Source organism: Homarus americanus, unplaced genomic scaffold (assembly GCF_018991925.1).
Source record: "Homarus americanus isolate GMGI-L3 unplaced genomic scaffold, GMGI_Hamer_2.0 scaffold27231, whole genome shotgun sequence".
Lineage (NCBI taxonomy): Eukaryota > Metazoa > Arthropoda > Malacostraca > Decapoda > Nephropidae > Homarus > Homarus americanus.
In genome coordinates, this window is record NW_024718545.1 from 4,386,969 (window position 1) to 4,402,808 (window position 15,840).

A 15,840-nucleotide genomic window follows, 5' to 3' on the forward strand; every position below is an offset into this window, starting at 1 on the left:
TTAGTCAAAAAAAAAAAAAAAAAAAAAAAAAGTAGCAGCAGTAGTAGTAGTAGTAGTAGTAGCTCCGGTGATGAAAGGTAAGGTGTACTCTCCAATAAGACTCACCTGGAGAAAGTCATCACACTACCAGCTGTTTCATCATCATCAATCACCAGCTGTCACCACCCTCCTTCCCTCCCTGACCCTCGCCGATGACCCCCTTCTACCCACACCCACCTGTCAGATTTCAGATTTATCTCACACAGGGGCTAGTTTATTGAGCCCTCCTAAACATGTACTGCCCACCCTCCCTCCCCAACACCGCTGATGACCCTTTCTATTCACACCCACCTGCCCAGCCCACCCTTCTACCCACGCACCCACGACTCTACCCTGCGCACACTCACGCCCACGTTCTACTGCCCACACCCATTATGTCAACTTCCACTTCGATAATTACATCTCCCACTTAACCTACACCCACCTGCGGAGGCCATTGTTGGTGGCCTGGGTCACACGGGGTCACCAGACCTTGACCCACACGCCTGAGGAGGCTCACACTCTCCCCCTCCCTCTCCCACTACCAAGGACCTCTTCCCTCCCCTATGATAAAAGGTGTGTGTGTGTGTGTGTGTGTGTGTGATACTACTAACAACAAACAACAATAAAATACAACGAACAAGGAATAAACCATCTTAGAATAACCTAACCTAACCCTCTCACAAAATAAATACCAGACTAAGCCACAAGACAACCATGCGATCATTACCATATCAATACTATACTAATAAATAATAATTATCATAATCATAACAAATACTGACACTAATGACCAGGTAAGGCAAGGCTACAGGTTAAAGCTACCGTCACCTTCACACCAACAGTGACCATACATCTTTTATCGCCAATTTTTTAGATTAGAAAAAATATCCGTCAGTGAGTGAGTGAAGCCAACCACTGTGCACACTGGTATATTTGACACCTGAGGGGGAGGGGGGGCGGGACATGGTAGTGAGACAGGGGTGAGGTAAAGGAGGAGGCGAGACAGGTGAGTGTGGTAAGGTAACTTAAGACAGGTTAATGACACAAGTTGACACTCTGTTGGATGATGATGACCTTTACCCCCCCCCCCCCACACACATACGATAAAAGTCACAGTGTTAACATAAGAACATAAGAAAATAAGGAGTCTGCAATAGGCCGGTTGGCCTGTGCATGGCAGCTCCAGTCGAGAGTTACGACCACACTCTATCATCCATGAATCTATCCAGCCTCCCTTTGAAACTTTCCAGCGTTCCAGCACTTACTACAAGCTTGTTCCACTCGTCCACCACCCTATTTGTAAACCAGTTCCTTCCTATCTCCTTCCTAAACCTAGACTTATCCAACTTGAATCCGTTGTTCCGAGTCCTATCCTGGTCGGATATTATAAGAACTTTATCTATATCACTTTTATTGATTCCTTTCACCCACTTGAATACTTCTATCATATCTCCCCGCACTCTTCGTGTTACTCTGATGCCGCCATATTGTATACAAGTTTTTTTTTTCTCGTCTCACTTGGCTTAACACAACCAGTTAAACGTACACCTCTCACACACACAACTCCAATTAAGAGAAGTAAAAAAATACACAGGAACGAACAGCTGAGCCTGACCGTCGAGAATACAACGAAGAATAACAACACAAAATACAATGATGCATCAAATTTTTATCATGACAAAAATATCCCCAAGATTGAAAGTCATGCAGATAAGACAAGGAAAAAACAACAACAATATAATCCTCTACTCGGATTCCCAAAGGTTCCTACGATATATATTTTTTTTCCTGGGAAGTAAATATTAGAGAACGTATTTATAACGGGTAAATTTACGATACAATTTAGTGAGTGACTTTACGATACATATCATTAAGTAAAATTGTTCATGTATAACAACAAGAATAACATCACAAAATGGCCACAAAAGTACGCTGTGACTGTGCTTTCACGGGATACGTTTACATGGTATCAGATAAGAGGCAATATTAACGAACAATCTTTGTGAATACGGTCACTAGACACCACGAGGAGCGAGGATACAACACGGACACTGAGAAAGGACACAACACACACATTAAGGACACAACACACACATTAAGGACACAACACACACATTAAGGACACACCACGGACACCGAGAAAGGACACTGAGAAAGGACATGAACACAATTATACATCACGTTATCTAAAGAATGAAAGTCATCAAGATAGGTGGACCTGAGATCACCTGTACACCTGGGATCACCTGTACACCTGGGATCACCTGTACACCTGGGATCACCTGTACACCTGGGATCACCTGTACACCTGAGATCACCTGTACACCTGAGATCACCTGTACACCTGAGATCACCTGTACACCTGAGATCACCTGTACACCTGAGATCACCTGCACCTGGAGATCACCTGTACACCTGGGATCACCTGTACACCTGAGATCACCTGTACCTTGATCACCTGCACCTGGGATCACCTGTACTACACCTGGAGATCACCTGTACACCTGGGATCACCTGTACACCTGGGATCACCTGTACACCTACACCTGAGATCACCTGTACACCTGAGATCACCTGTACACCTAAGATCACCTTCGTCTAGCAAAGCTGCCATGTCACTTCGGGAACCGAAACCAAAGTCCGGCGATGTTGACTGCTTGTACTGGCGTAGGAGTGGCTGTAACGTGGAGGAACCACCCACATCACCAGAGACCCAACGTGGTAACTCCTCACCCCGGCACTTGTCTGTCCCTTCATAACACTCCACCTGCTGTGTGTGTGTGTGTGTGTGTGTTGTTTGTGAAAGTGTGTGTGTGTTGTTTGTGTGAAGGTGTGTGTGTGTGTGTGTGTGCGTGCGCGTGCGTTGTTTGTGTGAAAGTGTGCTTGTGTTTGTGTGAAAGTGTGTGTGTGTGTGTGTGTTGTCTGTGTGAAAGTGTGTGTGTGTGTGTGTGTGTGTGTGAAAATAAATGCCAGTATACTTGCGGACACCAATTGTAAAAGCATCGAGGCTACCATTATCCATGAACAACTACGTTGGACTGGCCATGTTAACCGCATGAACGACAGTAGAGTGCCAAAGCAACGTAACGCTGGCGGGCAACTGAAAAGGTATAAGGATAGTCTTAAGACAAACCTGAATAAGTGCCAAATCGACCCCCTCACCTTTGGAGACGATTGCTCCACACCGTAATGCTTGAAGGAGAACCACACGAGAAGGTGTCAATATTTTCGAGTTGGTCCGACTGCATAACGTGGCAGACAAGCGCCAACGCCGGAAAGACGCTGCCGCCGCCCCTCCCACACTAGATGTAGCCCCCCACATGTGCAACATCTGTAATCGACCCTGCCGGTCCCGTATCGGCTTCTTTAGTCATCTCAGACCTCACCAATGAAGGTGACATCCATAATAACTCATATCATTGTATCATAGCTGGATGATCGTCATACTCGATTCCGAGTGACAGCAAAGTAGTAGTAGTAGTAATTGTGTGTGTGTGTGTGTGTGTGCGCCCTAAACATAGCCTGTCTAAAAAAAAAAAACCTGACTGGGCAACGGCACCCAGTAAGGTCATTCATCCATACGCGGTCGTAAACCCATTCATAATCACAGATCCAAACAAAAGCAAACTATACAACCTCTTATGGTCGCTGCATGGAATGTCAGGACCCTTCTGTATACTGGCACAAATGAGCGTCCTGAAAGAAAAACTGCCCTTGTGGCTAAAGAGCTGGCTAGGTATAACATCGACATTAGTGAGTCCCAGCTCCCAGACGAGGGTCAACTCACAGAACGGGGGTCTGGCTATACCTTCTTCTAGGGTAAGCCTGCTGCGGAGAGAAACCGCATTTATTGATTGCTCCGCCAACGTATCCTACACAGGCTAACTGAAATGGTTATTGGGATCAACAAGCGCCTCATGACGCTCCAAAAACCGCTGAATCACTCACGTCATGCCTTTTTCATCAGTGCATACGCCCCAACACTGGATGCAGAGGATGGCATCAAGGAGGCCTTTTACGCTGACCTCGACAGAGTGCTAATCTCTATCCCCAGAGAAGAGAAGGTTGTGCTCCTTGGTGACTTCAATGCCAGAGTTGGCAGAGATGCTGACATATGGCAGAGAACCATAGGGAGAAATGAACTTGGCAAGTGTAATCCCAACAGCCTACTCCTCCTCAGCAACTGTGGTGCGCACAACATCGCTAACAATAATACCTTGTTTAGGCAGGCCGACAAGTACCTCTTCCTCCTCCAGTACCTCTTCCTCCTCCAGTACCTCTTCCTCCTCCAGTACCTCTTCCCCCTCCAGTACCTCTTCCTCTTCCTCCTCCAGTACCTCACTACACAACCACCTTCCCTTAGTGTCGTGCTCCACCTAAGGGTAACTTGACAGCAAGAGACAGACACCCCCTCCCACACTCCTTCCTTCATCCCCTCCCTCCCTCCCTCCCTCCCTCCCTCCTTCCTTCCTTCCTTCCTTCACCTCCTCCCTCCTCTCCTTCACCTTCTCCCTTCTCACCTTCACCTCTTCCCTTCTCTCCTTCACCTCCTCCCTTCTCTCCTTCACCTCCTACTTTCCCTCCATCACACCCCTTCCTTCCCTCCTACCTTCCCTCCATCACACCCCTTCCTTCCCTCCATCACACCCCTCCCTGCCCTCCTACCTTCCCTCCATCACACCCCTTCTTCCCTCACATTAACAGTCACGTAAGCTCTTGGTGTGGTGCTGTACACATATATAAGAAGGTGGCACATAATCCCCTGCAGAAGGCGAGTGTCAAGAACAGGTAATCCCTGGTCATGGCGGGGCGCGGGGACCTGGTTTCTCAGACTTAGAACCTGCGTCGTCAGGTCTGTGTCGGCCCTACAGTCAAGGACACACTGAGGGAGGATTACCGCTTATGGAACACATGACTGTATTTATCATGAGAAAGTGTATGTCATGTGTACCTTGATCCATGCCGGGTATACAACTGTCACGGTCATACAAGTACCCACGGTGAGATATGTACCCACAGTGAGATATGTACCCACAGTGAGACATGTACCCACAGTGAGACATGTACCCACAGTGAGACATGTACCCACAGTGAGACATGTACCCACAGTGAGACATGTACCCACAGTGAGACATGTACCCACGGTGAGATTTGTACCCACAGTGAGACATGTACCCACGGTGAGACATGTACACATCGCTAACTATCATCTTACATACAGTATTCTGTCTGTGTGTTGGTTTGGTCGTCCTGGTGAGCTCTGGGGTCAATTACTGAGGGTAGAATGTTTACACTTTCCCCTCGCTAACGCTTCCCTCCCCTGCTACCCTCCCCTCGCTAACATAACCCTCCCGTCGCTAACACAGCCCTCCCCTCCCCTCGCTAATACAACCCTCCCCTACCTAACACTGCCCTCCCCTCGCTAACACAACCTGACCCTCGCTAACACAGCCCTCTTCTCGCTAACACAACCCTCCCATCGCTAACATTACCCTCCCTCGCTACCACTACCCCCTCGCCAACCCAGTACCCTCTTCTTGCTACCCTCCCCAACACTACCATCCCTCACTTTCCCCCCTCCTTTAACACCAGCCCTCCTCTTCAACACAACCCTCCCCCTCGCTAACACTACCCTCCCCTCTTCCTTTTCTCCCTCGCCCAACACTACCCTCCCCTCATGCTTCATAACTCTCCCCTCCTTCTTTTCACCTCCCCTCCTTCAACATAACTCTCCTCGCTAACACCACCTCCCCTCCCTTCAACACACTACCCTCCCTCGCTAAACTACCCTCGCCCTGTTAACACAACCCTCCTCGCTAACACAACCCTCCCTCAGCTAACACAATCCCTCCCCTCACTTCTTTAGCCCTCCTCCTTCTTCAACCCTCCCTCCTTCTTCTACCCTCCCCTCCTTCTTATTACCTCCCCTCCTTCAACACAATCCTCCTTTCGCTAACAGTGCCCTCCCCTCCTTGTTACCCTCCCTCCCAGCACATTGCACTCCCCTCGCTAACATTACCCCTCCCTCCTTCTTAATTCCTCCCCTCGCTAACAGTACCCTCCCCTCCTTAACAGTACCCCTCCCCTCATAGCTTGTCACCCTCCTCATAACAGTACCCTCCCCTCCTTAACAGTACCCTCCCCTCAGCATTACCCTCCCCTCCTTCTTAGTACCCTCCCCTCGCTAACAGTACCCTCCCCTCGCTAACAGTACCCTCCCCTCCTTCTTACAACGTGCACCGCCATGGCCTCGTACATAAACACTTAAAATAGTCTTAATCTGCCTGTAGTATTTCATCCTCTCATTGCAATGGTCAACACGATTTAACCAAGTCGCTCTAAGATTGCTCTCTCTCTCTCTCTCTCTCTCTCTAAGGATAAACTGGTGTCTTGTGAATCTTCCTTTCATCAAAAATAGATCGGTTTAATTACTTTCCTCATGTTTCGTCACTTATCTGTCCATTACCCCCTCTGGTGGTTACTTCATGCCCTGTTGCTGCTGACAGGTACTGGGCACACCCTGGCTCTTGACTGTAACTGAACATGTGATGATGTAGATACTAAACTTGTACACACACCTGAACAAACGCACCTGGACACACACACACCTGGACACACACACTGACACATGCACGTACGCGCGCACACACGCACACGCACACACACACACACATGCATGCACACACGCACACACACGCGCACACACACATACGCGCACATACACACACACGCGCGCACACACACACACACACACACACGTGCGCGCGCGCACGCGCACACACATGCACGCACGCACGCACATACACATGCACGCACACACGCACACACGCACGCACGCACGCACGCACATACACAATACCTTACCGTTATAACTATAATCCCTAACACGACCCCCTAAACCATGCAGTGGGTCACCCTAGAACTAAAAATACTGATCTTACATTCACAGGCCTTGAGCGTCTTATCTGGTGTCCAAAATGTAAATATTACCAAGAGTGGAGTAGCCGGTGTGCCCCGGGAACAGGTTAGGTCAGTCCGCGTGGGGAAAAAATAACTTCTCTCGAATTCTTTACCTTCACCTAATTATCCATCACACCTGCGAGATATCCGACCTTACATGGGATTTATTTCTAACGGGCGAATATTTTTGTGGTGGTCTTCTTCTGTTCGTGGGTTTTTACTGTGTGGGGTTATACAGGCATGGAAACCCTACCACCAGAAAGATCTAACATCCCTGGAAAAGGTGCAGCACAGAGCGACTATGGTGATTCCGGAACTGTCACCTCGATTATCCAAGTCGACTGAGGGCTTTAAGACTAACAACCCTTCAGACAAGACACAATAGGACAGATCTCATTTAAACATTCAAATTCCTGAAAGTGATGGAAAACGTGAACCCGGAGCATTTCTTTGTGATGTCTTGCACCACCAACACGAGGGGACATAACTACAAGCTCGCTAAGTTAAGCAGGACGAGCAGGCTGGTAGATATAGGAACGGTCTACCAGCCCAAGCCGTAGGATCAAGAACAGTAGTTGCTTCAAAATAGTCCTTGACAAGACTATCAACAATAATAAAGTGATCTAACACAGGCCACTGGCCTCCCTCCCTCCCTCGGCATGGCCACCTCTAGTGGGTGGCCATTACTTTGTTAATTATTTCTGTCGGTGAATTAATAACCCGTTTGACTATTACTATCTGTGCATTATTACCCAGCCGCATTAATGAAGTAGCTGAGGGGGCATTTGTGTGCATGAGTTACATACACAACATTATTACTCTTAAGAGTTATTTTAGTGGGACATGTAAGATGTAAACAACACAAATTGGGTAACACGGTCATCCTGGCAGTAACTGAGATAATGACCTTTAATGTTTAATATATTAAAATTTTGGAGAAAAAAAATTCCGACAATCTATACTCAAGAGTCTGGTGAAATCGAATCTCTGAACTGTCCTTAACATATAAATGTAACTGTCAAATAAGCCACCTGGTAGGAAAAAAATCAAAAGGAAGTGGTGGTAGGGAGGTGGTGGTGGTGGTAGGGAGGTGGTGGTGGTAGAGAGGTGGTGGTGGTAGAGAGGTGGTGATGGTCGTTCGCACGCACACACAAACATCCTTGACCACCGTAGGGTCGAGACCTATCAGGCGCTGCTCCTGTGAGCAGCTGCCTCCCTTGGCCAATATTCGGCCTATTCCCCAAGTCCCTCTCCCCGACCCATCCTCACCACCGGGATATCAACATAATCAAAAGTGACTATTTCGTTTCGGAAAGAAGTGGGACCATTGTTGAACAGTGATGAACAGTGTTTAAGCCAGTGAATTCCGTACTAGACAGTACCAGTAAGAACCGTGACCCACCAGTGGGATAAGCACCCCTGGGGACTGACCGCCGTCTTCTGACCAGGAGGTGCTAATCAGTCTACCATGGGAACATAAGAACATAAAAATGGAGGAAACTGCAGCGGGACTATTGGCCCATACTGGGCAGTCCCATTTACACCCAACCCCTATTGCTCATATATCCATCCAACCTATGTTTGAAGCTATCCAGCTTATTCGAGTTAATGATGATATTTGGTAACTTGTTCCACCCGTCCACTACTCTATTTACAAACCAATGTTTACCTATTTCGCGCCTAAATCTAAATTTGTCTAATTTAAAACCATTGCTACGAGTTCGCTCCTGGTTGGATAGTTTGAGTACCTTGGTAATGTCCCCTTTGTTCAGCCCTGATTTCCATTTATACACCTCTATTATATCGCCCCTAACTCTACGTCTCTCGAGGAAGTGCAAATTAAGATTCTTTAACCTGTCTCTGTACTCAAGGTTCCTAATGCCCGGGATTAGTCTTGTCATTCTCCTCTGAATTCTTTCCAAGGATTCTAAATCCATTCTGTAATACGGTGACCAGAATTGAACTGCATAATCCAAGTGAAGTCTCACAAGCGCAAGATATAGTTTTAAGATGACCTCGCTAGTCATGTAACTAACACTCTTTTGTATGAACCCAAGTACTTTATTAGCTTTGTTTCAAGGAAATACACATTGCTTACTTGGCTTAAGTTTCCTGCTTATCATTACTCCTAAATCTTTCTCGCAGTCGGATTTCTCAATAACATTGATATTCAACTGGTATCTGGTTTCCTTGTTTACATCTCCTATACTGAGTACTTTACATTTGTCCACATTGAATTTCATCTGCCATTTTTCAGACCATTCGAAATTTTTTTTTAGATCTTCCTGTAGTTTTGCGGAGTCCTCGTCAAATTTAATTACACGCCCTATTTCAGTATCATCAGCAAATTTACTTATGTTACTGTCTACGCCGATATCTATGTCGTTTATGTATATAATAAATAATAATGGTCCGAGTACTGATCCTTGGGGAACTCCACAAGTGACGTTGCTCCAATGGGATTTGGTGCCGTTAATGCTCACTCGCTGTTTCCTGTGCTGTAACCACGCCCTAATCCATTTTAAAATATCACCTTTAATGCCATGAGCCTCCACTTTTCTTGTTAGTCTTTCGTGGGAACTCTGTCGAAGGCTTTGCTAAAGTCGAGATATACCACATCATAATTGTGTCACTTGTCCACTGATTCGAAAAATGAAAAGAATGTTAATAGATTAGTTAGACATGACCGCCCGCTTGTGAAGCCATGTTGGGAACATTGATCAACTTGTGCTTCTTCAGGTGATATCGAATAGTTTGAAATGATTGCTTCTAGTAATTTGCCTACAATTGATGTTAGACTGATTGGTCTGTAATTAGAGGATAGTGATCTATCTCCCTTCTTGAAAATCGGTATTACATTCGCTATCCTCCAGGATTCTTGTACGACACCTTATTTAAGGACATGTTAAACAACTTTGCTAAGGGCATACTAAGCTCTTCCTTGCATTCCTTTAATACTCTGGCAAATATCTCATCGGGACCAGGTGACTTATTAAGACTTTAGTTTGTCTATTTGCTTACTAACATCGTTACTAGTCACTACTATCTCGCTTAATTTATTTTCTTCATTATCTCTGTATAGAGTCGGTGCCTCCCATGTTTAAATTTTCGGTGGTGAAAACTGTTGAAAAGTATTTATTTAGATTATTGCTCATTTCTCCATCGTTATCAGTTAGCTCGCCAGTATGTGACTGTATTGGTCCAATCTTTTCTCGTGTTTTAGTTTGGTACATTTGATAGAATCCCTTGGGGTTTGACTTCGCCTCCCTTGCTATCTTCAGTTCATTATTCCTCTTTGCTTTTCTTATCTCGGTCTTGACCCTAAGGTCAATACCTTATAATAATCTTGGAGGTAGACTTCACCACGATTTCTTCTCCTACCTATAGTATTCCTTTGTCCAATAATATTCTTTTAATAATTTTTTATCCATTTAGGGTCATTGTTGTTTGATATGAGTTTTCTGTATGGTATGTTCTGCCTTTGTGCATTAAGTAACTCATTATTTAAATTGTTGTGAAAATCGGCAACCTCAGATCTCGTTATCAGGTCTCCGGTTAAGGTGAGATCGCCCTCTGTGGGTACATTGTGTTAGGTCACCTCATGTGAGGTCATGTAATTCATCCCCAAGCGTGATACCCCTTCTCTCAGCTGCCTCTTCAAACTATCAAGGTTTGCCCTTCTGAAATCTGGGACTTTACTGGAATTTTCCTTGCGGCTGCTCTGAAATTCTAACTGGAATCTAATTTCTTTGTGATCGCTGTTCGCAAGTTCGGTCCCTACCTCGACATTACTAATGAGGTTTTCTCTGTTTGACAGAACTAAATCGAGTATATTATTACCCCGGGTGGGTTCGGTTATATGATGGCTTAGGAAACAGTCCTCATTGTTTCAAGAAAATCCTCTGATTCTGAGTTACCCGTAAGGTCAATCCAATCTATTAGGCTTAAGTTAAAGTCGCCTACATTACAGACTTTGCTATGTATGGAAGCCCTGCGCATCTCATCCCAAGTAAGTCGCTCATTAACTCTACCAAGATTAGGTCTATATATTATTCCTGTGATTAATTTTTCCCTACCATCGATTAATTCTATCCGGATTGTTTCTGTATTCCGCTCTGTTTTTATTTCTTTATTTATTTCACACTTCAGATTATCCCTGACATAGATTGCTACTCCGCCTCCTTTCCTAATCTGCCTATCTGTATGGAATAATTTGTAACCTGCAATTTGGTATTCGACAGGTAACTCTCTTGAGTCTAGGTTTATCCACGTTTCGGTGAATGTTATTATATCGATTTTTTTTTTGGTACATACCAACGCCCTGATTTCATCAATTTTGTTTCTTATACTTCTGCTGTTTGCGTAGTAGACATTTAAGTTAGTCGTGTTCCGAGTCCTCTCTCTGTCGCATTTAGGTTATAACTCCCTGCCTAATTTAGTTTTGTCATAATCCCTAGCACTATTTCCCTGTAACCTTTCACTTTGTTTACCAGCCCCCACTGCAGTCTCCTTCACCCCCGTGCTCATATGTTCTCCTAGCAGTTTAAAGACTTCGACATCTTTTGAACTGTCCTCTCGAGAGAGCCAGCCAGGGTTGCCACCCCATCCCGAGACAGATGCACCCCATCCCTAGCGTAAAGGTCCCTTCTGCCGTAGAAGTTGTCCCAGTTGTCAATGAATGGGACTGATATTGACTTGCAACATCTGTCAAGACAGCCGTTGACAACAGAGGGCCGGTCGGCTATGCACCTGACTACGAGATAACACAACACCACCCAGCAGGGCGAGGTACTGCGACACCACCCCACACCACCCGGTGTCCCCATGACCACGTGAGGTCCTTATATCAACACCCGAGGACGAGTTACTGCACCACGTGAACACCACACCACCCAGTGTGTCCATGACCACGTAAGGTCCTTCATTTCAACACCCGAGGACGAGTTACTACACCATGTGAACACTACACCACCTAGTATCTCCATGACCACGTTAGGTTGTTCATATCAACACCCGAGGACGAGTTACTACACCACGTGAACACCACACCACCTGGTGTCTCCATGACCAGCCCGGCCCGGGCCATCAACTGTAAACTATAATAATTTGTATGTTCAATCGTTCCTTCTCCTTTCAGTAATGAAAGCTTTTGTTAAACGACCCACCCACCCCGTGTCTTTGTATGTAATAAGTCATTTTTGTCCAATGTATATTTTCAGCATTCGGGCTGCTGAACTTTTTCAATAAACCGTTAATTATTATTATTATTATTATTATAAACACCACACACGTACACACACGCATACATACGCACGCACGCACGCACGCACACACGTACACGCACGTACACACTCACACGGACACACTCACACGGACACGTACACATACACACACACACACCGCCGACATCAGGTCACAAGAATGTCTACAGACCAGCTCCCACAGTACCTGATCTACAGTTAATCTAATTGTTGACTATGTTTCTTATGTTTCTGTATTGAAAGGTTTTGTCAATCAAGTGACTCACTCCCCGATTTCACCATACAGTATGTAACTTATCTCTGTTCATTGTATATGTTCAGCCTTCGGGCTGCCATGTTATCTTAATAAACCGTTAATTATTATTATTATTATTATTATTATTATTATTATTACACACGCGCGCGCACACACGAATGGTTGCCCCTCGTGTAAGGAGGATGGCCGATCCAGGGTCACCTAGGCGTGAATTTGTTTCAGGTGTAGGAGCTACGTTAACGAGCTGTATGACCCAGTGTCAAGGAATAGTCCGAGAAGACCGGACAACTCACCAACTGCACTGGCTAACCATTACCCCGAACACGATCCGCAAATCGATTAACATCCAGGTTCCCAATTACTGTTGGGTAAACAGAGGCAAATGGCGTAAAGAAACTTGTCCATAGCTTCACCCTGCCTGGAGATCGAACCCGGGTCCTATTGCTTGCGAGGCCATCATGCTGACCATTACACCACAGGTCGCACACGCACGCACGCACGCACGCGCGCACGCACGCACGCACGCGCGCGCGCACACACACACACACACACGAACGTGCTATGAGTCACACACACACACAAAAACGTGCTATGAGTCACACACACATACACACACACAGCTCGGTCTTGCCCGTGCACGCCTTGGTTGACCTACGAAGACTAAGGTGAACCGCCAGTCCTGTGTATTGACCACTTATATCACTTAATCTCTGCCACTTACACCACTTAACCTCTGCCACTTATACCAGTTAACCTCTGCTACTTATACCACTTAACCTCTGCCACTTACACCACTTAACCTCTGCCACTTACACCACTTAACCTCTGCCACTTATACCCTTAACCTCTGCCACTTACACCACTTAACCTCTGCCACTTATACCACTTAACCTCTGCCACTTACACCACTTAACCTCTGCCACTTACACCACTTAACCTCTGCCACTTACACCACTTAACCTCTGCCACCCACACCACTTAACCTCTGCCACTTATACCATTTAACCTCAGTTACTTATACCACACTTAACCACAGCCACCCATGATACTTATACCCTTAACCTCTGCCACTACACCACTTAACCTCACACCTTATACCACATTTAACCTCAGCCACTTGAACAAGTACGACCACCATTATAAAACAAGTACGACCACCATTAATGAACAGTACGACCACCATTATAAAACAAGTACGACACCATTAATGAACAAGTACGACCACCATTATAAAACAAGTACGACCACCATTATAAAACAAAGTACGACCACCATTATAAAACAAGTACGACCACCATTATAAAACAATTACGACCACCATTATAAAACAAAGTACGACCACCATTATAAAACAAGTACGACCACCATTATAAAACAAGTACGACCACCATTATAAAACAAGTACGACCACCATTATAAAACAAGTACGACCACCATTATAAAACAAGTACGACCACCATTATAAATAAAGTACGACCACAATTATAAAACAAGCCGACCACCAAAGACCACCACAAGGAATCAGGATTTAGTACTTGCGTGAGCTAAGTGTCTCTCTCGTATTTGGTGATGGTATAAATTAAGGTACGAAAAGAAAGATGAATTTCGTTTTTAATAACATCTCAAAAACAATGATTTTCTTTTTAACCTAACCTAACAACTAACCTAACCTAACCTAACCAGAGAACGACTTTTATTTTTAAGCTGGAGGTTTGTGAATTTAGTATTTATTGAAGAGACACAACAGACTTAAATAGTGACAAATACTACATCTTGTTTTTTTTTTCGTTATACTTATAAAGTTACTACACTTTATCTCTCCCTCTCTCTTCCTTCCCCTCCCTTCTCTCCCCTCTCTTCCTACCCCTTCCTTCTCTCCTCTCTCTTCTTCCCCTCCTTCCCTCCCCCCTCTCTTCCCTCCCCTCCCTTCTCTTCCTTCTCCATCTCTCTTCTCTCCCTCCCTTCTCTTCCTCCCCTCTCTTCCCTCTCCCCTCCTTCTATTCCTCCCCCTCTCTTCCTCTCCCTCCCTTTTCTTCCTCCCCCTCTCTTCCTTCTCCCTCCTTTCTCTTCCTTCTCCCTCTCTCTTCCTTCCCCCCTCCCTTCTCTCCCCCTCTCTTCCCTTCCCCCTCCCTTCTCTCCCCTCTCTCTTCCCTACCCCTTCCTTCTCTCCCTCTCTCTTCCCTACCCCCTCCCTTCTCTCCCCCTCTCTTCCCTACCCCACCTTCCCCTCCCCCCCCTCTCTTCCCTACCCCCTTCCTTTTCTCCCTCTCTCTTCCTTCTCCCCTCTCTCTCTTCCTTCTACCTCTCTCTTCCTTCTACCTCTCTCTTCCCTTCCCCTCTCCTTCTCTCTCTCCATCGCCCGCGCTGCTCACAGATGTCCTCCTTCCTTCACCGTGGATACAGACACATCTGGCAGGTTAGTAACGCTGTGCCCATACCAGGAACACTCAGCATGTAAACTTTGTGATAAACTTTTAAAAGCATACACTTGAACACTATATTATTGAATATGACACTATCCAAAGACTTCAGGCCACCTGGCTTATTGTATCATGAACTTATTAATTACATATATTGAATCAGGGGTGTGCCTGAGACATTCTTGCTGTTCACCCCAAATTTGCTAACCCATACTGATTAGTCTTCGAAATTAAATACTGACGTCCAATGTATATGAACCACTGTATACTTGCATGGCAGCGAACAGTGGCATCACCCATGACTCTGACCTCTCTCTCTCTCTCTCTCTCTCTCTCTCTCTCTCTCTCTCTCTCTATATATATATATATCTATATATATATCTATATATATATATATATATATATATATATATATATATATATATATATATATATATATACAAATAAATATATATGTGCGCATGATATATATATACATATATATATATATATATATATATATATATATATATATATATATATATATATATATATATATATATATATATATAATGAATATAATGCATTTCTTTGAAACTCTGTCCTGCATAGCAGTGAACAGTGACATCACCCACATGAATCCTGATCTATGCACATATCTATATGTAGGTATGTGTATGCACAAAAAAATATATATATATATATATATATATATATATATATATATATATATATATATATATATATACTGAATAAATATATTTCTTTGTGTATGAACCTCTATCCTCTAGCAGTGAGAAGTAATACCACCCTCAGTGTCAAGACCAATGAATTACTCCAGAACAGGCAAACTTTACTCAGTTTGTCCAGCAAATTTGTTAAACTAACTGAAACTTCCTTCCCTTCCTCCTCCATTTCCCTCCCTCCAGCAATACGTAACTTC

The 15,840-nt window shown here is 44.9% G+C and overlaps 1 protein-coding gene across 1 annotated transcript in view; it reads left to right on the forward strand.

Moving 5' to 3' along the window:
• The window catches only part of LOC121859774 (titin-like), a 124,299-nt gene extending 116,933 nt beyond the window's left edge, over positions 1–7,366 (forward strand). Inside the window, exons 23-26 of the mRNA XM_042356762.1 lie at positions 4,790–4,873; positions 5,077–5,201; positions 6,971–7,045; positions 7,220–7,366. Coding sequence (XP_042212696.1) covers positions 4,790–4,873; positions 5,077–5,201; positions 6,971–7,045; positions 7,220–7,366 — 431 coding nt within the window. The remainder of the gene's footprint in view (positions 1–4,789; positions 4,874–5,076; positions 5,202–6,970; positions 7,046–7,219) is intronic.
• Positions 7,367–15,840: the final 8,474 nt, after the last annotated feature.